We start from the raw sequence: 25,442 nt of genomic DNA on the forward strand, positions 1-25,442 counted from the left end.
TTCTGGATAGATGAGTTAAGAAGAGCTTCTTCATCAGTATCGATTTTGTGATCTGTCTTTCGGATGAAACGTTAAGCAGAGGCCCCCTCTGCTCTCTCAGGTCGATGTAAAAGATCCAATCAATGAAGAGCAGGGGAGTTCTCCCCGGTGACCTGCGGCCAATATTTATCCCTCAACCAACATCACTAAAACAGATTATCTGGTCATTATCACATTGCTGTTTGTGGGAGCTTGCTGTGCGCAAATTGACTGCCGCGTTTCCTACATTACAACAGTGACTACACTCCAAAAGTACTTCATTGGCTGTGAAGTGCTCTGGGGACGTGTAAGGCGCTATGTAAATGCAAGTTCTTTCTTTCTTTATAAATGTCTTGGATTTTTGCAAAATTATGAAAAAAAGTTCTGTGAGAGGTGGCAGAGTAAATAAATAAAACTTGGATATATATTTGGAAAGGGAAGGTTTGCTGCGGCTGTGGGGAAAGAGCGGGGGAGTGGGACTAAGTGGACAGCTCCCTCCAAGAGGCGGCACAGGCACGACGGGCCGAATGTCCTCCTCCTGCGCGGCTAGATTCTGTCGCTATTCGTCGTTCTCAAAACGTGAATAACTGGCTCTACAACAAAGCAGCTAAACATTACAATCGTAGTCTATGGGCTTGAATTTCATCGGGCCCTTGAGGCGGGGTTGGAGGCGTGTGGGGGGTTAAAATTGCAAAAACTGGCGGGCAGGCCCAACCCCGCCTCCATCCCATCTCCAAGCAATTTTCATTAAATCGTGTCTACTGGTTCCGTCTCCGTCCCGCCTCCAAGAGGCGGGATAGGCCGTTAAGGCCCTTAACAAGCACTAAATTGCCTCTATAATGCCATTTTGATAGGCCTTTGTGATTTTAACCCTTTTCCCATGTGAAGCACGCCTAGGTATCTCCACTGCTGTCCCTGTCTCCACAATCTGTTGATGCTCACTTGTGAGCTGTGATACACCAGGTGACAACACTACTCTATGTCACGAAGGTCCCACCGAGGTGTGAGTGTCTGCGCTTGTGCTGGGTGCGGTGAATTCTGCTGAAGCTGCGCCCTCAGAGGTTGCAGCTTCCTCTGAGGAGTCTTGAGGCTCATGCTCTTCCTCCTGGATAGTGGGGATGGGTGCTTGCGATGGTCCTGTGGGGGAGTAAAGGAAAGAATCAGAGATGTGAGGCCAAGGTTACATGCACATTGCATATTGCAGATGATCATAAGTCCATCGGTTAGAGCTTCAGAATCATTATCAGTGACTCATGCAATGTCATTGAGAGAGATGGAAAACTATTCTGTCACCAGCTTGCTGTGATGCACCCGTCTGTCCATCTCCCACTTGGGAATCCTCCTCCACTCCCATGATCTTCAGGACTGCCTCCTCCCAGGGGGTGAGCTGGGCTACTGAGGGTGGCCCTCCTCCTGTCCTCGCTCTTTCCCTCTTATTGTGAGCTCTCTTTTCCTGCAATGAGGGAGACAAGTGGAGTTTGAGTGAGAATGAAGGAGTGAGTGTAGAGAATCCACAGCATAGATGCTTAGAAGGAGACAAAGATGGAGTGAGGTGGCAAGAGCAAGGGCCCTCCCTGTGTGTTGCAAGTTGTAGTTGCATCACAGTGATAGGGAGTGTGAGGGCTGTATAGTCAAATAGTTAGGTGAATGTGACCATAGCGAGAGAGGGAATGGGTAAGGGTGCATGGATGTCAGTGTCAAGTAGGATGTGGAGGAAGAGATTGCTAAAGCTGAGTGCTGGTGAGGAAAGGCAATGGGGATCAGATTGTGGGTGATGGGAAATTCATACTCACTTTTCCAGTGCGCAGGTCATGAAACCTCTTCCTGCACTGAAGCCAGGTTCTGCGGGGTACTGATAATGAGTTGACCTCCTCTGCCACCTGGATCCACACAGCCTTGGTTTGCTGGGGAGGCTTCTTCCTCCCTGAAGAAGGGAAGAACACCTCTTTATGTGCTCTTGCTCCCTCTACTAAAGCCTGCAGGGCAATGTCATCAAAGCGGGGTGCAGACCTAGGTCTCTGGCTGGCCATTCTTTCTGCAGGTCCCTCTAACATGCAAGGGCAAAAGCTTGGCAGTCTGCAGAAGAAGCAAGGCTTGTTGCAGACCTTAAATGCAGTAGCAATGATGACGTAATCGGAGGCGACTTTCAGACTGGAAAAACTCATTTGCCATGGGTTCCCACACGTTGGAACTCAATTGGCCAATTAAGTTAAAATGGCATCATTTTCCCACATCGATTTAGAATCGGGTGGCTAACACGAAATGCGGATTACACGACCCCAGCCCGCCCCAGTATCAAAATCCAGCCCATCGTGTTGGTTGACGTAAAAGTGAAGCCACTTCAGGCCCTCTTGTATGTTGGCGACCAAGTGAGTGTTTAAAATAACCCACAGTTGGCAGGTGTTTTTTTCTGCCTCGTGCCAGCTGTATAGTGGTGTTCACTGAAGAGAAATCACAGAGAGAAATTCTCAAGTACACTTTAACTAATGAAACCGCGTGGGGATACGGAACACCAAAACAGTTGGCGCCTGTGTCTTGCTGCAGTGCACGAGGCATCTGGGTCTTGCATAATTAAAACCGATGATTACATATTATTATGTAAATTTACCAGCCTTAATTTTGCTGTTCTACTGCCAGAAAGGCATTATTGAGGGAAAGGGGAATTGCAGTTAGTTAGTAATAAGTAATATAACCCATCAATTAGAGCTCTAACCCTGCTGGGAGGGCTCCTGCTTCAGGGGAGGGAGGACTTGGAGATTTGCCTTTCCGTGTGCCAATCTGTGTAGGAGGTAGAACAGCATTACATTGGCCAAATTATCACCATGGATACATCGCAATATTCTAGGTGGGCCGCGTTGTCAAATATAGTAAACAACTGTGATAAGGCGAGCTATGAGCTGACAGCAAGAACCTTCCTCATTGAAAATAATGTGAAAGCACAAGGGTTTAATACACAGAAGAACGAACAGGCTTGCATTTATATAGCACCATTCAGGATATCCCAACGTCCCTTGTAGTTCTGTGGTGCAGTCACAGACAGCAGTTTGTTTACAGCAAGGTTCCAGCAACAGCACTGAGATAGACGACCGGTTTTAGTGGTGTTGGTTGGGGGGGGTACATGTTGACCAGGACACCTCTGCTCTTCTTCAGATAGTGCCGCGGGGTCTTTTGCATCCTCATGAGAGGGCAGAATATCTTAACCATTGGTCGGCACCTCTGACAGCGCAGCACTCCCTCAGTACTGCACTGAACTGTCAGCCTGGACTGTGCGCTCAAGTCTCCGAGTGAACCCACAGCCTCCTGACTCAGAGGTGAGAGTGCTACCCACCGAGCCACAGCCAACACTCGAGTACAAAACTGGATTAAAGCCACCTATGATATCTACATCCCAGGGTGAGGGTATTCAGATTGTGTGAACATCCAGAATAATTGGAAAACAAGTGTTTCAGCAAGGTGATGCCTTTCAATGGAAAGGCGATTATGATGGAATAATGACCTTCATAATTATTCTTTGCTCAACTGGATATGGGAAAAGTAAATCAAGATGGAGGATCCAATACGGTAATATGTAGTTTAAGTGCACAGTGTATTTTGTACCAGCCTTATAAATGTGCAAAAACCAGGATACCTGGCTGAACAGAATATACAACGTTCACGGGAACAGTTAAACCTTAAATTGATTGAGGAAGTTGCGAGAAGTCCTGATGCAGTCTGTCGCCCCCCCCCTCACCCTCCTGAACATGGAGGAAGTTACCAGTTGGTTTACTAGCGAACGAAACCAGCCTTTGGCCTAGTGGTAGCATTCCTGCCTCTGAGTAAGAAGGTGGAGGATTCGAACCCCACTGCACTGTCGGAGATGCCGTCTTTCAGGGACATTAAACCGGTTCTGCTCTCTCCGGTTTGACATAAAAGAGCTCAGGGCCCAAGAAGAGCAGGGGGAGTTGTCCCCAGTGTCTTGGCCAATATTTATCCCGCAACCAATGACACGAAAATAAAAATGATCTGGTCATTATCTCATTGCTGTTTGTGGGGTCTTGCTGTGTGCAAATTGGCTGCCGCGTTTCCCACATTACAACAGTGACTCTACTTCATTGGCTGTAGAGCACATTCGGATGTCCTGAGGTCGTGAAAGGGTGCTATAGAAATACAAGTATTTCTTTCTTTATAAATGAAAGCTCATGCAATGATCAGTTATGTTCCACTTCATAGCCCGATGTGTTGTACGACATGTGATGTGCTTCCAGTGCTGCACACAGCACCAGACTGCAGGCGTTACATATTCACATGCTGTCGGTGGCTGAGGGGTTTGCACTCTGAGTCACCTCATTTTCCTGGCAGCTGGAATCTCCTCCAATCACGCTTCGCGTCCCCGAGCTGCACACAGTGTTCACGTGTACAGTCACATGCTGCTGTGCTTTTGCCAGGGTTTGAACTTGGAAAAGGACTGCCCTGAAACGCACTCAGCAACTGGCTCACGAGGGCTCAGGATAACTGATAGCAACACGAAAACAAAAACCCAAGTGCTTCCAATAAACCAAAATGATTCTGATTATCCATACAGCATTTTTATCACAAACCTATCAGGGACAATGGCCAGGCTGTTAATTGGAACCTTTAAACAAGAAAGCTTCTGCATTACGAAGGCTCCGTCAAAACAGTCCATTAACTCCTTAAATTCTTCAGAATTTGTAGTTCAAAAACATATTCCCAGTAAATTATGCTCACTAAATCAGTGCCAGATAGCACTACACACAGGCCCTCCCTTTGCTGCTACCCATCACTGTCTTAAAAAATAAAACACTCTAACTCTGTTTTTGTTAAAATAATTCAAATTTGATAGATTCTTCTGTACAGCCTTTTTTTCTAAAAAAAAAACAAAGTATAAAGAGTAAATTCTATTTTAGCAAAGTATTCGAGAACATTTAGAGGAGGCTGCAATTTCTAGCGGTGTTGGTTACCAAGTTTCTGGCCTTTTAAATTATTTTTATTTTGAAGATTTCTTATAAAAAGATCCTGCACAGAAACCAGATAGTCAACGAGGAGGTTGGGGGGTAATTTTAACAATTGGCTACAGTGTAAAACGGGCAATATCATATTGGCCGCTCGTTAAACACCCCGCCCGATTTTCCTCTCCGCTGGCCCTCTCACGGGCACAATTAGCGGAAACTCGCCATGGTGATTAATGCGGTCTGGGGGCGTCGCCACTGTTGTGGGGCGGGGCCGGCTTCTAGCGTGATTTTATTTCTAAACCAGCGCAAAAGATCGCGGGAACTCGATTTTGGGCTGGACGTAATTTGCTCTTGAAATCCGGCGACCTTCTGCGCTGCTTCGGCCGAATTCGGGTGAACGGCCGCTGAAAAAAACCAACGCAACTTGACGGAAACTCCAGCCCATTTTATTATGATGTGCTGATAGGGTGAGGTGAAGGAGGCTCGTGTGAAGCTTAAACACCAGCAGAGACCAGTTGGGCCGAATGGACGGTTTCCGTGCTGTAAATTCGATGGCGTTTTATGTGGACTTCAATTGATAGGAAAATCGGGAGAGGTGTTTAACGGGCGACGGATCTGATATCACCCGCTTTAACACTGCAGCCAAAAATTAAAATGATCCCCGACCAGAGACTCAAAAAGCTGTGTGTTTTTTTACATAACAAAAGACAGTAACTCAGAAACAGTTCAAAAACAGCCTGAATAATGACACTGGTCAGCAGATGAGCTTCACAGGGGATTCCTCAGCAGATTACTGCCCCTCGGTGTGTGATTGTCCTGTCACAGGGACATCAAACACCAGGCTGGTCTCCGGCAGCACTGCTGGAGGACAAGGCAAACAAAGCTGACTTTCAGAACGGAAAATAAGCAAAAGGGCCGATTATTGAACAAGTTCACTTTACAGCAAGTTGGCATCAGAAATAACAGGTTGAATGTTTGCTGAGAAATCATGGCACATTTTGCTTCTGTGTTTTACAGCAATCTCTCTCTTCTTCATTTTGGTCATCTAGATAATAGATAATGTTGTCATTGGTACCAAGTCAATCTTGATTTTCTGTCTTTTGATGCATTCCATTCTTAATTCAAAATTGATCTGTACAAGTTTGCACACAAAGCTGGGTGGGCGTGCGTGCTGTGAGGAGGATGCCGAGAAACTCCAGTATGATTTGGACAGGTTGGGTGATTGGGCAGATGCATGGCAGATGCAGTATAATGTGGATAAATGCGAGGTTATCCACTTTGATGGCAAAAATAGGAAAGCAGATTATCTGAACGGCAATAGATTGGGAGAAGGGGAAGTGCAGCGAGACCTGGGTGTCCTTGTGCACCAGTCGCTGAAGGTAAGCATGCAGGTGCAGCAGGCGGTTAAGAAGGCAAATGGCATGTTGGCCTTCGTAGCGAGAGGATTCGAGTACAGGAGCAAGGACGTCATGCTGCAGTGGTACAGGGCCTTGGTGTACAGGGCCTTGGTGAGACCACACCTTGAGTATTGTGTGCAGTTTTGGTCGCCTTATCTGAGAAAGGATGTTCTTGCCATGGAGGGAGTGCAGCGAAGATTAACCAGACTGATACATGGGATGGCAGGAATGACGTATGAAGAGAAATTGGGTCGATTAGGCTTATATTCGCTAGAGTTTAGAAGGATGAGAGGGGATCTCATTGAAACTTATAAAATTCTAACAGGGCTAGACAGACTAGATGCAGGAAGGATGTTCCCAATGGCGGGGGAGTCCAGAGCCAGGGATCAAAGTCTAAAGATAAGGGGTAAGCCATTTAGGACAGAGATGCGGAGGAATTTCTTCACCCAGAGAGTGGTGAACCTGTGGAATTCTCTACCACAAAAGGCAGTTGAGGCCAGTTCATTAAATATATTCAAGAAGGAGTTAAATATATTTCTTAAGGCTAAAGGGATCAAGGGATATGGGGAGAAAGCAGGGACAGGGTACTGAATTTGGATGATCAGCCATGATCTCATTGAATGGTGGAGCAGGCTCGAGGGGCCGAATGGCCGACTCCTGCTCCTATCTTCTATGTTTCTATGTTTCTATGTACGTTTTACCTGGACCTGTCAATCTCCTTCACCAATTCAATATCCATGTTAACTCTGCAGTGAGTGCCAATTGTTGGGTTACAATTTTGAGTGCAATACACTTATAACTGAGTGCTCAGTGCAGCACTGTTTGCCCACTACGCCTGACCATCTGCTGTATGGCTTAATATGTAAAGATCGATACGGCAAAATATACAAATGGAAGTAACCATGTAAAATTACAAATTGCTGAAATGTTTATTAACTTACTGTAATAGAAAGAAAAGAAAGACTTGCATTTCTGTAGCGCCTTTCATGGCCTCAGGACGTCCCAAAGAGCTTTACAGCCAATTAAGTACTTTGTTGAAGTGGAGTCACGGTTGTAAATGTAGGAAACGCGGCAGCCAATTTGCGCACAGCAAGCTCCCACAAACAGCAATGAGATAAAGACCGGATAATTTTTATTTTTGTGATGTTGGTTGAGTATATATTGGCCAGGACAGTGGGGAGAATTCCCCTGCTCTTCTTGCGAAAGTGCCGTGGGATCTTTTGCATGAGGAATGCAGCAGCCAATGTGCGCACAGCAAGGTCCCACAAACAGCGTAGAATCATAGGCTGATACAGCACAGGAGGAGGCCACTCCACCCATCGTGCCAGCTCTTTGAAAGAGCTCTCCAATTCATCCCACTCCCCTGCTCTTTCCCCATACGTCTGTATTTTTTTCCTTTTCAAGTATTAATCCAATTTGCTTTTGAAAGTTACTATTGAATCTGCTTCCACCAGTTGGGTTTAATAGGAAGTATAGATCTGGGCTTATGTGTGACTCCAGTCTCACACCAACGTGGTTGATTCGTAACTGCCCTTTGCAAAGCCACTCAGTTGTGTCAGGGAAACTAGGGATGGGCAATAAATGCTGGCCTTGCCACATCCCGAGAATGAATTAAAAAAAAAATGTAAACGTGCTAAAAAGTTGCTTGCTGAGAGGGTATGAGTTTTGTGTGGGGCCAGTGTAACACGTACCGTACCCTTCACTTGGTACTCCCACGTCAACTGTCAGGATCTCTGCCCCCATCCAACCAAAACAACCCCGGCAGCACAGAAACAGCATGACAGCCACGATTACCCTGACACGCATGACTGATGCGTGTGGGTTTAAAAATAAAATTATTCAATGAGTTTTGTGAACCTCTGCTAGGCATTTCTTTAAAGCAATCATGTGCGGCTGGCCAGAGGAAGCAGAAAGAACAGTGTCATCACGAGTATAGTCTCAACTAACTCAACTAGTTAAACTCTCAGCAGTTGCACACTGCGGTCACAGAGGTTACGTACAGAGTGCTGTCCAATGGACCAGCATCTATAAATCACTGAGAGATGACTGGTTTGTTACCTAAATACTTTGGTATTTTGTCACCGAACACTATCTACCTATTCTAATAATAATATTGGTCAATGCCAGAATTTTACAACATGTCGTGTGAACATAGGATATAGAAACACTGGAGAAAGTGCAAAATAGATTTACAAGGATGATACCAAAATGGAGAGGTTATAAGTATCAGGGAAAGGCTGAACAGGCTGGGGCTCTCTTCTCTAGAAAACGCAAAACTGAGAGGTGACCTGTTAGAGGCCTTTATAAAATTATAAAGGGGTTCGATAGGGTAGACAGAGAAGATGTTCCCATTTGTGGGGAAGGTCAAAACTAGGGGACATAAATATAAAGATAGTCACTAACAATTCCAATATGGAATTCATGAAAAACTTCTTTACCCAGAGAGTGTTTAGAATGTGGAACTCGCTACCACAGGGAGTGGTTGGGGTGAAGAGCATAGATGCATTTGATGGAAAGTTAGATAAACACATGAAGGAGAAAGGAATGGAAGGATATGTTGATAGGGTAAGATGAAGTAAGGTGGGAGGAGGCTCGTGTGGAACATAAACACCGGTAGACCAGTTGGGCCGAATGGCCTGTTTTGTGCTATAAAATTTGATGTAATTCTATGTAACATGAAATGAGTACATAATTCATTCTCAAACCATGCAACAATTATACAATCAATACACCGGGCACAATAATACCAGATAATTCTACATATATCCAACCTGAGCACAACTCTGCTTACCAACTCTTTGTTGCTTATAGAATTCTACATCGAACAATCCACTTACTCACTGTCCGTTCCTGGTGCACGCTAATCTTTTCATAGAACCTGATGTATGGATGAAATAGGTGCCCTGTTAAAGGCTTTTTGGGGTGCAGATATCCCACAGGACATTAGCTAGATAGCAATATCACAGAGTGAAAATCAGGGAATGCTGATGCGTTGAATGGATTCTTCACATGAAGATAACTGTGGGCAAGGTTCACAGCCAGTTAATGTGGCTCGTGAACCGAAACCACGCATAAATCATTGGTTCTGAATAAACCCAGGCAGCGGCAACTGTACACATGACATCACATGGAATCTCCTGGAACAGATGGAACCCTTAGATTTGCAAGGAAATGATTAAACAAATTGGCACTGCTTATTCAAAGATGCTCGATAAACACAGAACTGTACCTGAGGAGTGCAAGATAAAATCTAATGTAGATGGAGAATTATAGACCAGTTACTTTATCAACAGTGGGTTCTTTGTTGAAGAGGTCAGTAGGATGTTTAAGAAAACCAAACAGCCAGCAATAAAATTTTTGGATTACTTTTTCATAAGATTATTTGCTGATATATATTTTGCTAAGACAATGTCCATTTTATCAGACAGTAGGTAGACTTTGATGCCTGCTCCTGGGTTGGGCTCTGCACCTTCCCTGGTTTCCTGGGCGGTGCTTTGTTCCTCCACTGATTCCTGGGTTGGGACTCTGCTCCTGGTTTCCTGGGATTCTCTCTGCTCCTCTCCTGGATCGACCTGCGCTCCTTCAGTGGTCCCCGAACCGGGCTTAACTTTCTCCGCTAGCTCCTGATTTGTTTCCTCCTTGTATCAGCCTACATGCTAAGAATCTTCCTCGTCAAGCCCAGCCCTCTACCATAGGTTCATGCAGTCTGAGCTTTCCCTCTGCACCCATTCGCGGGTCCTTGAGGTCCTGTAAGGTCCTTGAACATGTCACCACCTCCCATCCCCATGTCCACCTCCCTCAAAATTCCCTGTTCAAATTGCTTCGGTCCGGCTTCTGCTCTGCTCATAGTACCAAGGCCGCCTGGTTAAAGTCAGTGAGTACAGAGCGTTATGCCTCCTTAACCTTTCCATGCCATCCTACTTCACCACCTCTCATCCATTAGCCTGCTCTGTAAGTGCCCTTGTACAGTTCCACTCCTACCCGTTCCAATGCAGCCAGCACATTTCCAGCAGTGGTTTCTCTGATCAACCCTGCATATTTCATCTCCAGAGTTCCTCAAGGACGTGTCCTTGCCCGCCTGTCCTTGCCCACCTGCCCCCCCCAACCCCCCCCACAACCTCACATTCATGCCACCCTTCGGCGACAGTTCAGTGTGTGCTGATGCCACCTAACTCTACCTCTCCACCACGTCCATCAAGCACCTTTGGGCTATCAAAAGTCACGCATGACTCAAAATTTCCTCCAGCTAAAGGCCAAACTTATTGTTTTTTGACCTCCGCTATAAACTCCCCGCCCTGCCTATTTTCTCAGGCTGAGTGAAGCTTCAACAAGCAGTTCAACCCAGAACGGAGCTTCAGACCCTACACGCTATCCATCGACAAGACTTCCCTTTCCCACCTCCGCACCTTACCCAAACCGGCACCAAATCCCTTATCCACATTTTTGTCACCTCTTGACTGGACTATCCAATGGCCAATGGCCTCCTCGCCTGCCTCCTCCCCCAAACTCCAACTTATCCAAAATTCAGCCGGCCCCATCCTGTCCTGCGCACTGTCACTGACCTACCCTGCTCCCTGCCACAATGCATTGAACATAAACCCCTTTACCCCCATGGCCCAGGCCTACCCTACCTACGCATCCCTTGCCATCCTATGTACTTAGTCTGCAATCCTCTCTGACTTCCTGTGCTCCCCCACTCGTCCTTTGACCCTGCCATTGGTGGCAGATCATTCAGCTATCTTAGCCCTACTCTCTCGAAACCCCCTCCCTAAGCCCTACAAAGTTTAAAACCTTTCTTTGTGACCATATTTTTCGTCTCCCCTCTCCTAACACTCCCACCTGTCCATTCCTTTTTTATGGTTTTTTCCCTCTGAACGTACCTTGGAACATCTTTCTGCGTTAGAAGTTCTTCATAAATGCAAGTGGGTCCATTGGAACAATGCACGTGTAAAGGTCAAGACAGCCATTTTAACCTGGTTCCCTGGACTAGGGAGAGGAACTGAGGGGTGTCAAGAGATGCTCCTGTTGGTTGGAGACCGCTGCTGTTTGTCTTCAGCTTGTTTGCTTAGTTCTCTGTTCCCCTGCCCTTCTGGGGGTTGCTTTGGGCGTGAGTGAGGGCTATTAGTTTCCAGAAAGAAGCTCTCAACCAACAGGCACTTCTCGCTAGCTGCAGGCAGATGCCAAGAATGGCACGCACAGAGCACTGACATTTCGAACACAAACAGAATGACCTCATGGCTTGTTGAACAATCCGATAGAACCAGTTCTCAATGTGAGGTTACATCTACATTGTGTCTTGGCATTTACTTTACAGCTTCAAGTACACTGGTAACCATGATAAACACTGCCCACTAGTGGCGTATGTACTCACTACTACTTTCACAGGCCCTCCAGATAAACAAGGCAATTTGCACTCACCTTATCCCCAAAATTGTCTTTCCTGTTGAGCATTTCTCTCAGCGTTTGAAGAATTTTAATGCAGAGTTTCTCTTCTTTATCCATCAGTTTTTTAGAATGATTGATCAATCTGCAATTAAATTAATACAGTATCAATACGGTTTCCCCCCTCAAATCGCTGTGACGCCCACAAGCAACAGGAATTGCTAAAAACTATGAGCTAATCGTGTTGTTTTTAAAAGCTGCAGACAAGTCACGTCAAGATCACTTTTATAGTCTTTCTAACGGAGTAAGAAAGTAGGAGGTTTAATGATGTTATACCTCATTATGTTAGTCATTTACTGCACCCAGTAATGCTTTTTGAAATACATGTAGTTGCGAATCATTTGAAGACGTACTTTAAAGTAATTGAAATACTGGGGAGAAGATTTGTTCCTTAAAACCAAAATGTGAGGTGTATCACAATATTATGGGGGCAGCACGGTGGCATAGTGGTTAGCACTGTTGCCTCACAGCGCCAGGGACCCGGGTTCAAATCCGGCCTCGGGTGACTGTCTGTGTGGAGTTTGCACATTCTCCCCGTGTTTGCGTGGGTTTTCTCCGGGTGCTCCGGTTTCCTCCCACAGTCCAAAGATGTGCGGGTTAGGTTGATTGGCGATGATAAAAATTGACCCTTAGTGTTAGGGGGGATTAAATACGTGGGGTTACAGGGTTACAGGGTTACGGGTATAGGGCTTGGGTGGGATGGCTGTCGGTGTAGGGACAGGGTGCTAGGGTTTGGATGATCAGCCATGATCTCGTTGAATGGCGGAGCAGGCTCGAAGGGCCGAATGGCCTACTCCTGCTCCTATCTTCTATGTTTCTATGTTTCTATGCACGTCATATAAAGTTACCACTGAATTTAAGGATAAATTAAGAGTTAATGGCCCAGAAATTCGGGTCCCAACGCGTGAGTACGGACGGAGTGCCCACGCGTGGGACCGATGGAAGTGCCGGTTTTCTGTATGCACAGCACATGCACGGGAAACCAGCATTTCCGATCCTCTGAACGAAGGGGTTCAGAGGTCGAACGCGTGCGCGTGGGAGTCTGCGTGTGCACGTTGAACTTCCGCTTTTTTTTTTTTTTTTACAGGTTTGCCCGTGCATGAAGGCCTCTACTTTTTGCACATTTAAAAAGCAGACGTAAGGACTTCATTTTAAAAGGTAAGTGGTCAATTAATTAAAATTAGAACATTTTTTCCACAGGGTTATTATTTTTTAATACTTTATAGTAAGGTAAGTGTATTTTTAGCCCAGATTTTTTATAAAATTATTTTTTTCAAAAATTTAAATTATTGTTTAAAATAGTTATTTAATTATTTATAGTTGATTTAAATAGTGTGTTTTTTTCTCAAATTTATTTTAAGGTTAAGTACTGTTTTGGGCGCCCGGAGTTTTCACGAGTTTGACAGGACTTATGTCAAACTCATGAATGGGCTTTCCCCTCCTCCGATTGGTTGCCCAGTGCTCACGTGATCCCAGCCGACGCATCGCACTAAGTACGCCGCTGGGTCACGCAAGCACAGCGCGCCGGGAGCTGGAGCGGGCCACAGACCGGAAATGCACGCAGGCCCAGGCCTCAACGGCCGCGCGCTAGGTAAGTGCAGGTCGGGAGCTTGCACCCGCGGGAAGCCCCCGACCTGAATTTCTGGGCCATTATAGTGATTGAAATCTTAGCCGTATTATCCCATTAGCAGATCTTTCCTGGTGTTGCTCACAATATCAAATACCCCCTTCCCTATCTCTGTAACCTCCTCCAGCCCTGCGATTCTCCACGATCTCGGAGTTCCTCCAACTCTCGCCTCTTGTACATTCCCCCCACCACTGGCGGCTGTGCCTTCAGCTGTCTCGGCCCGAAGCTATGGAACTCCTCCCCTAAACTTTATCTATCGCTCCGCCTCTCTCTCCCTTGAAGATGCTCCTTACAGCCTGCCTCTTTGACCAAGCTTGTGGTCACCTGTTCTAATGTCTCCTTTCTTTGTCTCGATGTCAAATGTTGTTTGATAATTGCTCCTGTGACGCGCCTTGGCACGTTTTACCACATTAAAGGCGCTATATAAATGCAAGTTGTTGTTGTTGATATTGTACCAGCAAACTCTGGCGGTGGATTGTCAAAGGCATTATTTTGACATAGGAACAGGAGTAGAGGCCACTGAGCCCCTCGAGCCTGTTCCATCATTCAATTAGATCTTGCCTGATTTGTAGGGCAACCTAACTCTAAGCAGCTTTGAAGGACAGCCGTTTATACACAGCACTGGTATACTTGCATTGGAGGCAGTTCAGAGACGATTCACGAGGTTAATTCCAGAGATGAGGGGGTTTGACTTATGAGGAAAGGTTGAGCAAGCTGGGCCTATACCCATTGGAGTTTAGAAGAATGAGAGGTGATCTTATTGAAACATGTAAGATTCTGAGGGGGCTCGACAGGGTCGATGCAGAGAGGATGTTTCCCCTCGTGGGGAAATCTAGAACTCGGGGGCACAGTCTCAGAATAAAGGGTCGCCCTTTTAGAACTGAGATGAGGAGAAATTTCTTCTCTCAGAGGGTCGTAAATCTGTGGAATTCTCTGCCCCAGAGAGCCGTGGAGGCTGGGTCATTAAATACATTTAAGGTGGAGATAGACAGATTTTTGCAAGATAAGGGAGTGAAGGGTTATGGGGAGCGGAGGGCGAAGTGGCTTTGAGCCCAAGATCAGCCGTGATCTTATTGAGTGGCAGAGCAGGCTCGAGGGGCCAAGTGGCCTATTCCTGATCCTATTTCTTAAGTTCTAACATGATAACTGTGAGATAAAACTTAGGTTCGAGCGTGTTGTTTACGGGATAATTCACAGAGCAACAACATGAAGCACTTAAGATAATCGCACAAACCGTGTGAGTGGCTATCAAGCAGATTAACATCTCAACCCTGAGATCAGCATTAATTACAAGACCCATGGTTGGAATTGGTGGAGCCAGTTTTGGTCTATTTTTTGGCAAACAGTTTTGGTGACTCCCAGGCTTCACGGCAGACAACAGGCAAGTGGGGCTTCTGTCATCACTTCATGTGATTTTCAACTGCAACACTCGTGACCTACAAACACCCAGCGACTTTTCTCCTCTTCACTATTTACGGAAATAAGCTATGTTGGGTACTTTACACCAATGCTCCGTTGCTTCAATTCTGCACAGTTACCGCTGGCAAATTTGAAACAGTTTTAGAAACATAGGAACCAGAGGAGGCCATTCAGCCCCTCAGGCCTGCTCCGCCATTCAATCAGATCATGGCTGATCCATTTTCCCACCTTTGCTCTATATCCCTCAATACCCTTATACAACAAAGATCTATCGCTGTCAGTCTTGAAAGCTCCAATTGGCCCCCAGCATCCGCAGCCTTTTTGGGAGAGAGTTCCAGATTGCCACCACTCTTTGCATGAAAAAAATGCTTCCTGATTTCACTCCTGAACAGCCTGGCTCTAACTTTAAGAGCCAGAAGGTGAGTAGATGTGTTTATATACAGGACTGGGCTGGGTGCAGTTCATCACATCTTGGGAGGCAGATACGTTTGCTTAAAGCCAATTGTACGTCTGCAAAAAAAAACCCCACTTTGGTCGAAGAGGCAATTGGAGACTGCAGAGAGTAGGAGGGCCAGGCGAGCAAGAGATGGAGACCACACGGCAACACACTGATGTGATTGGTTGGGTCGTTAACATCTCCCTTTCTTCACTGTTGCCTGTGCTTCAACAGTTAGGAATTAAGCAACAGCCCGATTGCTGCCCTTTGCAGGACATTCCAAAACTGAGCCAGGAGGAAATAGCATTTATATAGCGCCTTTAATGTGGCAAAACGTGCCAAGGCGCTTCACAGGAGCGTTATCGGACAAAAATTGACAGCGAGCCAAAGAAAGAGACATTAGGACAGGTGACCAAACGCTTGGTCAAAGGGGCAGGTTTCAAGCAGAGTTTTAGAGGAGAGAGGGAGAGGTTTCGGGAGGGGAGTCCAGAGCTTGGGGCCTACACGGCTGAAGGCACGGCCGCCAATGGAGAGGTGAAGGAAATCAAGCTTGCGCAAGAGGCCAGAATTGGAGTGCAGAGATCTCAGAGGGTTGTCGGGCTGGACGAGGGTACAGAAATAGGGAGGGGTGGGGGTCATGGAGGGATTTGAACACGAGGATGAGAATTTTAAAATCTAGGCAATGGTGGACCAGGAGCCAGGGGTGATGGATGAACAGGACTTGGTGCGGGTCAGGACACAGGCAGCAGAGTTTTGGATGTATTAATAAGTCACCATGACTACATCACCGTGTCTCAGTGCGTGCGTGATATAAAAACAGAACAGATAATGGAACACCAAGTTCATGTCCCGTTGAAAGAAACCTTTGTAACTCATTTCCAACTCTCATTTCTACTCAGCTGGATGTTCACTAATGGCACTCAGGAGGATATTTCGCCGTTCCTCCCTGCGCAGTCTCCACATACTTCACTTCTTGCCCGTGACTTACTTGCTCATGAAAGCCCCATTCTCGCATCTAAGCTGAGCGTCGCTTCCTTCGGGGAAAAGCAGTTCTGGACTGTGAAGGACATCAACCAGCAACGAAAATTCAGCATGCACCATGGGTTGGAATTGTTGTTCCAGGGTGGACACTATATCCTGAGGATTAATAACAACTTATATTTATATAGCACCTTTAATGTAATAAAATGTCCCAAGGCGCTTCATAGGAGTGTTACCAAAAAAAAAAATTTGACAGCGAGCCACATAAGGAGAATTAGGGCAGGTGGCCAAAAGCTTGGTCGAAGAGGTAGGTTTTAAAGAGGTCTTAAAGGAGGAGAGAGAAGTGGAGTGGCAGAGAGGTTTAGGCAGGGAATTCCACATCCTAGGACCGAGGAAACAGAAGGCACGGCCGCCAATGGTGTAGCATTTAAAATCGGGGATGTTCAAAAGGCCAAAATAGGCGGGGCGTAGAGGTCTAGGGGGATTATAGAGCTGGAGGAGATTACAGAGATATGAAGGGGCGAGGTCATGGAGGGATTTGAATACAAGGATGAGAATTTTGAAATTCGAGGCGCTGCTTAGCCGGGAGCCAATGTAGGTCAGCGAGCACAGGGGTGATGGGTGAACGGGACTTGGTGCGAGTTAGGACACGGGCTGCCGAGTTTTGGATCACCTCAAGTTTATGGAGGGTAGAACTAGGGAGGCTGGCCAGGAGTGCGTTGGAATAGTCAAGCCTAGAGGTGATAAAGGCATGGGTGAGGTTTTCAGCAGCGGATGAGCTGAGGTAAGGGCGGAGACGGGCGATGTTACGAAGGTAGAAATGGACAGTCTTAGTGATAGAACGGATATGAGGTAGGAAGCTCAATTTGTGATCAAATATGACACCAAGGTTGCGAACAGACTTGGTCAGCCTTGGACAGTTGCCGGGGAGAGAGATCGAATCAGTGGACAGGGAACAGAGTTTGTGGTGTGAACCGAAGACAATGGCTTCGGTCTTCCCAATATTAAATTGGAGGAAATTTCTACTCATCCAGTGCTGGATGTCGGACAGGGTAATGTCAGATGATTGAGCAACCTTAATACATTAAAGCACCAACTGCTGATACATTAAAGCACCTACCAAACCCGCGACCTCTTCCACCTAGAACGACAAGGGCAGCAGGCGCATGTGAACACCACCATCTCCAAGTTCCCCTACAAGTCACACACCATCCTGACTTGGAAATATATCGGCCGTTCCTTCATCATCGCTGGGTCAAAATCCCAGAACTCCCTCCCTAACAGCACTGTGGGAGTACCTTCGCCACACGGACTGCAGCGGTTCAAGAAGGCGGCTCACCACCACCTTCTCAAGGGCAACTAGGGATGGGCAATAAATGCTGGCCTTGCCAGTGATGCCCATATTCCAAGAATGAATAAAAAAATATATCCAATTCCCTTTTTAATGTAGATATAGGGCAGGATTTTCATTGGGCCGTGGAGGCGGGATTGGTGGCGTGTGGGGGGTTAAAATCCCAAAATCGGGGGGCACGAACCCATCCTGCCCCCAACCCGCCTCCATGCCAGTTTCAAAGGAGGCAGGTACCCGCCCCGCACTGGGACCCGCCTCCCTGAGGCGGGAATGGGATTAGTGCCAATTAACTGCCTGTTAACAGGTAGTTAACAGGCAATTTTTAGCCTAATCCCTATTTTCATTGGTGAAATGTGGGATTCCCGACGGCTCCAAACCACGCCAAGTTAGCGAGGCGGGCCGTCAGGCTGAAGGGCTTGGAGGGTTCGAGATGTCCGGTGTTCAGGTGAGTGATGGGTGCATGAGTGCAGAGGTAAGTGTGTTTGGTCTGTGTAAAGTGTTTAAAGAAGTTTTACTTACATGTACTTACCGTTACCGCCTTCCTTCCTTCAAGTCTTGGGAGTCCTTCATCTCACCGGCACAGAAAGCAGAATGGCCGCGATCTGTCAAAAATTGCAGCATTCAGCTTTCTGTTCTGGAGAGATCTCTAAATCATCCTACGAGGAAGGAATTAACCTGGAGTACCGATTGTCAGTGTTTGACAGCTTCAAATAGCTGTGAAGCACTGATATTTCATCTGTCAAAAGGTCTTGACAGATGAAATTTCAATCTGTGACGTCACCTGTTGCTGGGTGGCCCTTAATTGGCCTGCTGAGCCCGCTGGGCGGGCTCAACAAGGTCAATCAAGTCAAAATAGCGTGGGTTGGCTAGAACTCGATGGAGGCAGGACTACAACCCCGAAAGTTGTAGTCCCGCCTCCTACCCGACTCCGCAATGAAAATCCAGCCCATAATCTCTAAATCCCCAATGTAAAATTTCTATTATCTGTTCAAGCAAGATGGTTTTACCTGCAATTTCTCTATAATATTCCTGTAGTCCAAGGATGGTCCACCGCTTGCATCTCTATAGCGAGGTGCACTGCGGGCAGACATTCGCCAGCCTATCACTGCCCTCTGTACCATGTTGGAGTGGGTACTCAAAAACAGGGTGTTCACTTGGCTGTCCAAATCTACAGGGATCGCTATCGTTCGGCTTTTAGCTGCAATTAAAAATCAAATGTTACTTTTATATTTCAGTCGTCAGCCGTGGCTCAGCGGTAGCGCTTTCACTTTGGAGTCAGAAGGTTGTGGGTTTGATCCTCAATCTAAAGGTTTGAGCACATAAATCTAGGCTGACGCTCCAGTGCGGTGCTGAGGGAGCGCTGCACTGTCGGAGGTGCCGTCTTTTGGATGAGATGTTAAACCGAGGCCCCGTCTGCCCTCTTGGGTGGACACAAAAAGATCCCAGGAAGAGCAAGGGAGTTCCCCTGGAGTCCTCACCAACAGATTATCTGCTCATTTACTTCATTGTTATTTTGTGAGATCTTGCTGTGCCCAAATTCCCGCCGCGTTTCCTACATTACAACAGTGCCGACACTTCAAAAGTTCTTAATTGGCTGTAATGCGCTTTGGGACATGCTGAGGTTGTGAAAGGTGCTATATAAATGCAAGTTCTTTCTTTATAAAGTTTAATGATGAAGGTTTTAGAAAAGTAAAGCCGTATTTTCTTTTATTTTCAGTGAACTTTGAGCTCAAGGTGAGGAATGTCACCGATTAGGTTGAAACTCCCTCGGTTAAATCCAGAAAGCCAACAGACAGAGAAGACTTTCATCCCTTATGTCGGGGGGGGGGGGGGGGGCGGCTGGATTGAGGCCAAACCTCCTGAGATAATAGGCAAGTGTATTCACCCCCCAGTGCCTCTCCAAGTGGATCAATTTCAAAACCTGCGACTCAAAGGAACTCCCTGTGAAATCAGATCGATTGCGAAAAAACAAACACCCAACTTTTCTCGAGATGCAAACTTACCGACTTCAGTCAAAGTCTTAATACAAGATTCCACTGAGGACTTCTGCGCTGGAGTTGGCCAAGTGCAGTTGTAAATTCTAATGGCAGACTGCAGCAGTTGAATAAATATTGGCTGGTGTGTCTACAAACACGAAGAAATGTGAAAGACCATTATATGCCGCAGTTTCTTTCCCTGAAGAATACCAGATGCATTCCTCTGAGATGTTTTTGTACAGTCTACAACTATAGAAATAAGGCAGTGAGGTGGAACTGGTGTCAGGTGCAATTTTGAACAGCGGTTAAATTAGGTTCTTGATCTGAAAGTTGCACCGGTAGCCCAGGTCTTTGTGTGTTACTCTTAATGGTTCTTAAGACATCATTCAGAATCTCTGCCGACCGCCAAGATGTGTCATGCGTTGAGCAAACAGGATTTAATTCGCCCACTCAAACACAGATCAGGAGGCTGTGATGACGCACACTTAACATAAACAGCAGGATGCCCGGTGCCATCCAAGTATTTCGTAACGTACAAAGACCGAGAGGGTAACTGGACATAACGTTTCAAAATGGCAAAATCTTTCTCACAGCCTTTGGGTTCCCTGCCTCGCGAATATTAGCGCTGCTTTGCTTTTGGCAAGTAGATTAAAATTCCTGGTTCAACCCATCATTCCATGGAGGCCAGGGCATCTCCTGGGCAGAAACACCCGCCCCGTTTTTATACATAGGAATAAAACGTTTGCCGCATGCAAATTTAACGACCAAATAGCTATGTAGGGCTTGGTCACAGTCATGGCCATTCAATCAAGGTGCATGCATGAAGAGCATAACCAGCAGGTAAGAATCCTGCAATTGGCAGAACAAATGGAGGCCATTTGGCCCATTGTGCCAGTGCTAGCACATTCAGCTGAAGCTGGAGCAGTCTCAATGAATGGACTGCCTCAACATCTTTAGCATTTGGATTTTACTAACACCTAGTCACAAGTAAACACACACATGTAAGGGGTACAGTAGTGTGATGATTATGCCACTTGACTAGTAATCCAGAGAACGTGAGCTCTAATCCCACTACGGCAGTTTGTGAATTTGAATACAGTTTTAAAAATCTGGGAATAACAAAAGATTCGAGCAGTAAAAGTGACCATGAAGCTGTCGGATTGTCAGGAAAACCCAACTGGTTCACTAACGTCCTTCAGGGAAGGAAACCTGCCGTCCTTACCCGGTCTGGGCCTACACGTGACTCCAGTCCCACACCAACGTGGTTGACTCTTAACTGTCCTCTTAAGTGGCCCAGTAAGTTACTCATTAGAGATGGCCAATAAATGTCGACCTTGCCAGCGGCGACCACATCGCAGGAATTAATAAAATGATGCGCACGCACACAAACATTGGCCAATGTCAAACTGCCCTTTGTCTATTTAGAAATGACTATTCATATTGCACATGTATGATGATGAATTGTGCCCTTAAGGTAGCATATAGAAATTGAGGAAAAGAACTTCTGAAATGCAAGATGCTCAGTGAATACTAGATGGTCTTTGGACACTGAGGAATACACAACCCAATGAATGAAATACACAGATACAATATCACAAAGGTGACTTACTTGCAGGCTTGTGCTATTATCGGAGAACGGGGAGTTGAAGAACCCGCTGATGATATTCATCACCGTGTCGGTCACATACCTCTCCAGTGCAGTGTCAGCGTGCTTCCTGTCAGTTGTGGAGTTGCAAACCTTCAGCAAAATATCCAGTTAATTATATATTAAATTCAAATGGTTCCGCCAAGGGGGGGAAAGAGGAAATTGAATTAGAGAGACAATAACCGAGTGACAGGTGAGCTAAGAGAAGGACGGGACAAACCAAACAAGAGTGATCTTCAAACCTTGCTCAAGTGAGTTGGTAAAATGTGTCATGCACATCCATAGGAAAAAACGTTAATCACCTGAACCATGCAGCAGCATTGTGGAACAAACACATGGGAATGCATGATGTAAAACAAAATATAGGGGGTCAAGTTGGTCTCGATCGGCCATTTTACACACCACCCGATTTTCTATTCCATTTTAAAAAAGAAAGTCTTGCATTTCTACAACGCCTTTCATGACCTCAGGATATCCCAAAGCGTTTTACAGCCAATTAAGTTCTTTGAAGTGTAGTCACTGTTGTAATGCAGGAAATGTGCCAGCCAATTTACGCACAGCAAGCTCCCACAAACAGCAATGTGATAATGACCAGATAATCTGTTATTTTTAGGGATGGTGGTTAATGAATAAATATTGGCCCCAGGACCCTTAATATTCTTCGAAACAGTGCCATAGGATCTTTTACGTCCATCTGAGGGGGCAGACGGGGCCTCGGTTTAACGTCTCATCCGAAAGACGGCACCTCCGACAGTGCAGCACTCTCTCAGCACTGCACTGGAGTGTCAGCCTGGATTTTGTGCTCAAGTCTCTGGAGTGGGATTTGAACCCACAACCTTCTGACTCAGAGGCGAGAGCGCTACCACCGAATTACACTGAAGTTAATGGAAAAGAAACTCAGGTGGGGTGTAAAACGGAAGGCCGATTCTCTATTGCCAGTTTTGTGCGACTGGCCAAAGACCAATTTGGCCCCCATTTTGTGAGCAGTCAACTTGTAAAGCAGAAATATTTTATTGGATAAAAATTAAACTTACTTATTTCTGACATCATAAAATTCTGACATCTGGTTAAAAGATCTCCCTTGCTTTAAATATAAAAGAGATGAGAATATTGATCTGCAGATATTTAATAATAGAGGGAAATATCCAATTCCCTTTTGAAAGTTACTATTGAATCTGTTTCCAACACCCTTTCAGGCAGTGCAATCCAGAATACTTTCTGAAGTTTGACAATACTTATTAATATTAAAGCATTTAGGGGGATGCTGGATAAACACACGAGGGAGAAAGGAATATGTTGATGGGGTTAGATGAAGAGGGATGAGAGGAGGCTCGTGTGGAGCAGAAACACCGGCATGGACCAGTTGGGTTGAATGGCCTGTTTCTGCTATGTACATTCTATGTAGTATTCAGCACTGGAGTTTTCAAAAGGTTTACAATTGAGTCGATATTTATTTGGCGTAATGTTTTACAATGCTTTACTGAGGCTGTGTTGATTTACCCTCGCACTGCCAGCAAAGATTCTCACAAATGAAGAGATTTCTTTTAGGCCATCCAAAATGGTCAGAGTGACTTTCTTCATATTTAACGGGGCATTTTAATCTTTGGTTTATTTATGATCCCTGCTGGAGCTGCTAAACTTAGCGAAGAAAAAGGAGTATCTTGGACAGCAAGACTTACCCGAGCCATGTCGACAATGAAATTCTCAAACAGCTTCCAGATGTGGTTACTTGTGTAAATCTCCTTCATCTCAACTTCTGTGTCCACGTAACAATGGTTCACAAAATTAACGTACGCTGTCTTCACCTGTGAGGAAAAACATTTCTTTTTTTCCCCCACTCATTTCACCAAGGAATCGGTTTAAATACTCTGCTTGAATAAGCTAAAAAAATGACTGATATCAAAGAAAAGGTTTGCTCCACAGTCAATTTTCTCCCAGCCCCTTCTCTGCCCAATGCAGTCCTTCGTTCCCCAGCTGAGAGGACCACGAAGGTCACCTCAGTTGAGCCAACTCCAGTCACCACTTGATATCCGCACAGGTGTGCTTTCTAGCAGGGTTCAATGGCGGCTCGTCAACAACCGGTTCGAGTTTTCCATTCTGGGACTGCTAATATTGTTGTGCTCCCCCCCACCCCACCCACCCCCTCCTCCAGTGAGATCAGCTAACTCAGCACAGGTCAGATCTTTAGATGTGGGGGGAACTTCCTGCTCGAATTGCACGCAAGGTAGTAATTTTATCCAACTAAAGCAAAATACTGCGGATGCTAGAAATCTGAAATGAAGACACAAAATGCCAGAAACACTCAGCGGGTCAGGCAGACACGCGGGCACACGCAGGCAGACACGTGGGCGCAGGCAGACGCGCGGGCGCAGGCAGACGCGCGCGCACAGGCAGACGCGCGCGCACAGGCAGACGCGCGGGCACAGGCAGACGCGCGGGCACAGACAGACGCGCGGGCACAGACAGACGCGCGGGCACAGACAGACGCGCGGGCACAGACAGACGCGCGGGCACAGACAGACACGCGGGCACAGACAGACACGCGGGCACAGACAGACACGCGGGCACAGACAGAGGGCAAGCAGGGGAATAGGAATGGTGAAAGAGATCAAGTAATGTGAGATTGTCCTACTGATGATTGAGACCGGGAGTGATGAAGCCTTGTTCATCAGCATGGCCAAGTGGGTGGCTGCTGATGCGGATGGGAGGGTTTATGAGGGCAGTGAGGTTTAGGGACACAAGGAAAGCAGAGCAATCAGAGGAAGTTAGGAACAGGAGTTGGCCATTCAGCCCCTCGAGCCAGTTCCGCCATTCAATAAGATCAAGGGGAGTTTGATGCAGGTTTAAGTCACTGGGGCTGAGGAGCGGCTCAGAGCAGAGACCAAAGAAAAGCAGGAGAAGATTTTGCCGAAGAAGACGGCAGGGTTGTTTGGGCAGCAGTCGATAGATGATGAGGATTCTGAGATGGGTGTGAAAGGTGGTAGAGAGGGAGATGACAAAAAGGTGCGGGAGGAATAGGGGGACAGACCAAGATGAGACCTGGAGATGACAGCAAAAGGGCCTCCACAGTAGTTCAGGGAGAATGGGGCAGAATATGCAGCCAGGCAGGACAGCACCTGTAGGGGCAACAGAGTCACCACAGGTGAGCACAACGACAGACACAATTTGCTGGTGTACAAAGGACATTAGGAGGAAATCATCTGATAGACGTTTGGAGCTAGAGGTAGGGGCTGGGTAACAAGACCACAGTAGCCACTCCACTGCCTGGCATCAGGTTCTCCAAAGCGCACTAGGGCCTAAACCCGTCAGATCCCCCAACCGGCGCAATTCTAGTGGCACAAAGTATCAGCATGCCAGAACCGTCCTAAATTTGTCTTCAGGTCCCGTCAACATAATTCAAAGCTGCTGTGTCGGGCCCGATGTAGTTTGCCTCTCAGGGCCTAACTAATTTCAGCCGGCTCTGAGCCCACAGGTAACTGCGGGCGGGGGTGGGGGGGTGGTGCATGGCAAACAGGAGCGGGGCTATCTCAAGAATTTATTCTCTTCATTCAGAGAGTGGCCTATTCAATTTCATATGGTGATTGGCTGAATGGGGAATAATTTAGGATTCTATTTATTAATAAAATATGACATTTGTGAAATTCTATGAATAACATACATAACAAAGTTTAATACAGTAAAGTGTTTTGAAATAATTTGACAAAGCTTGCTGTCGAAAGACGTTGCGTGCGGAACAGTTACATAGAATGACAGTCTTCTATTCTTTTCTCCCTCAAGTACTGATCTAGCTTCCCCTTAAAGGCATCTGTGCTACCTGCCTCAACCACTCCACATTCTAACCACTCTCTGAGTAAAGAAGTTTCTCCTGATTTTTTTATTGGATTTATTACTGTAGTGACTATCTTGTATTTATGGCCCCTGGTTTTGGACTCCTTCACAAGTGGAAACATCTTCTCTGTGTCTACCCTATCGAACCCTTCCATAATCTTAAAGACCTCCATCAGGTCACCCCTCAGCCTTCTCTCTTGTTTTGAGAAAAGAACCCCAGCCTGTTCAGTCTTTCCTGATAGGTATAACCTCTCAGTTCTGGTACCATCTTGGCAAACCTTTTTTGCACCTTCACCAATGCCTCAATATCCTTTTTGTAATATGGGGACCAGAACTGTACACATAGAAGTGTTGGGTGAATATAACATGCTGT

The 25,442-nt window shown here is 46.3% G+C and overlaps 1 protein-coding gene across 1 annotated transcript in view; it reads right to left on the reverse strand.

Moving 5' to 3' along the window:
- itpr2 (inositol 1,4,5-trisphosphate receptor, type 2) overlaps positions 1 to 25,442 on the reverse strand; it is a 290,627-nt gene that overhangs the window by 92,804 nt on the left and 172,381 nt on the right. Inside the window, exons 32-37 of the mRNA XM_086009952.1 lie at positions 22,921 to 23,046; positions 21,206 to 21,334; positions 19,624 to 19,744; positions 18,628 to 18,818; positions 16,277 to 16,425; positions 11,783 to 11,891 (exon numbers count right to left, since the gene is read on the reverse strand). Of these exons, the coding sequence (XP_085866078.1) occupies positions 11,783 to 11,891; positions 16,277 to 16,425; positions 18,628 to 18,818; positions 19,624 to 19,744; positions 21,206 to 21,334; positions 22,921 to 23,046 (825 nt within the window). The remainder of the gene's footprint in view (positions 1 to 11,782; positions 11,892 to 16,276; positions 16,426 to 18,627; positions 18,819 to 19,623; positions 19,745 to 21,205; positions 21,335 to 22,920; positions 23,047 to 25,442) is intronic.

This window comes from Somniosus microcephalus, chromosome 17, assembly GCF_052327205.1.
Source record: "Somniosus microcephalus isolate GS21.2 chromosome 17, FLI_Smic_1.0, whole genome shotgun sequence".
NCBI lineage: Eukaryota > Metazoa > Chordata > Chondrichthyes > Squaliformes > Somniosidae > Somniosus > Somniosus microcephalus.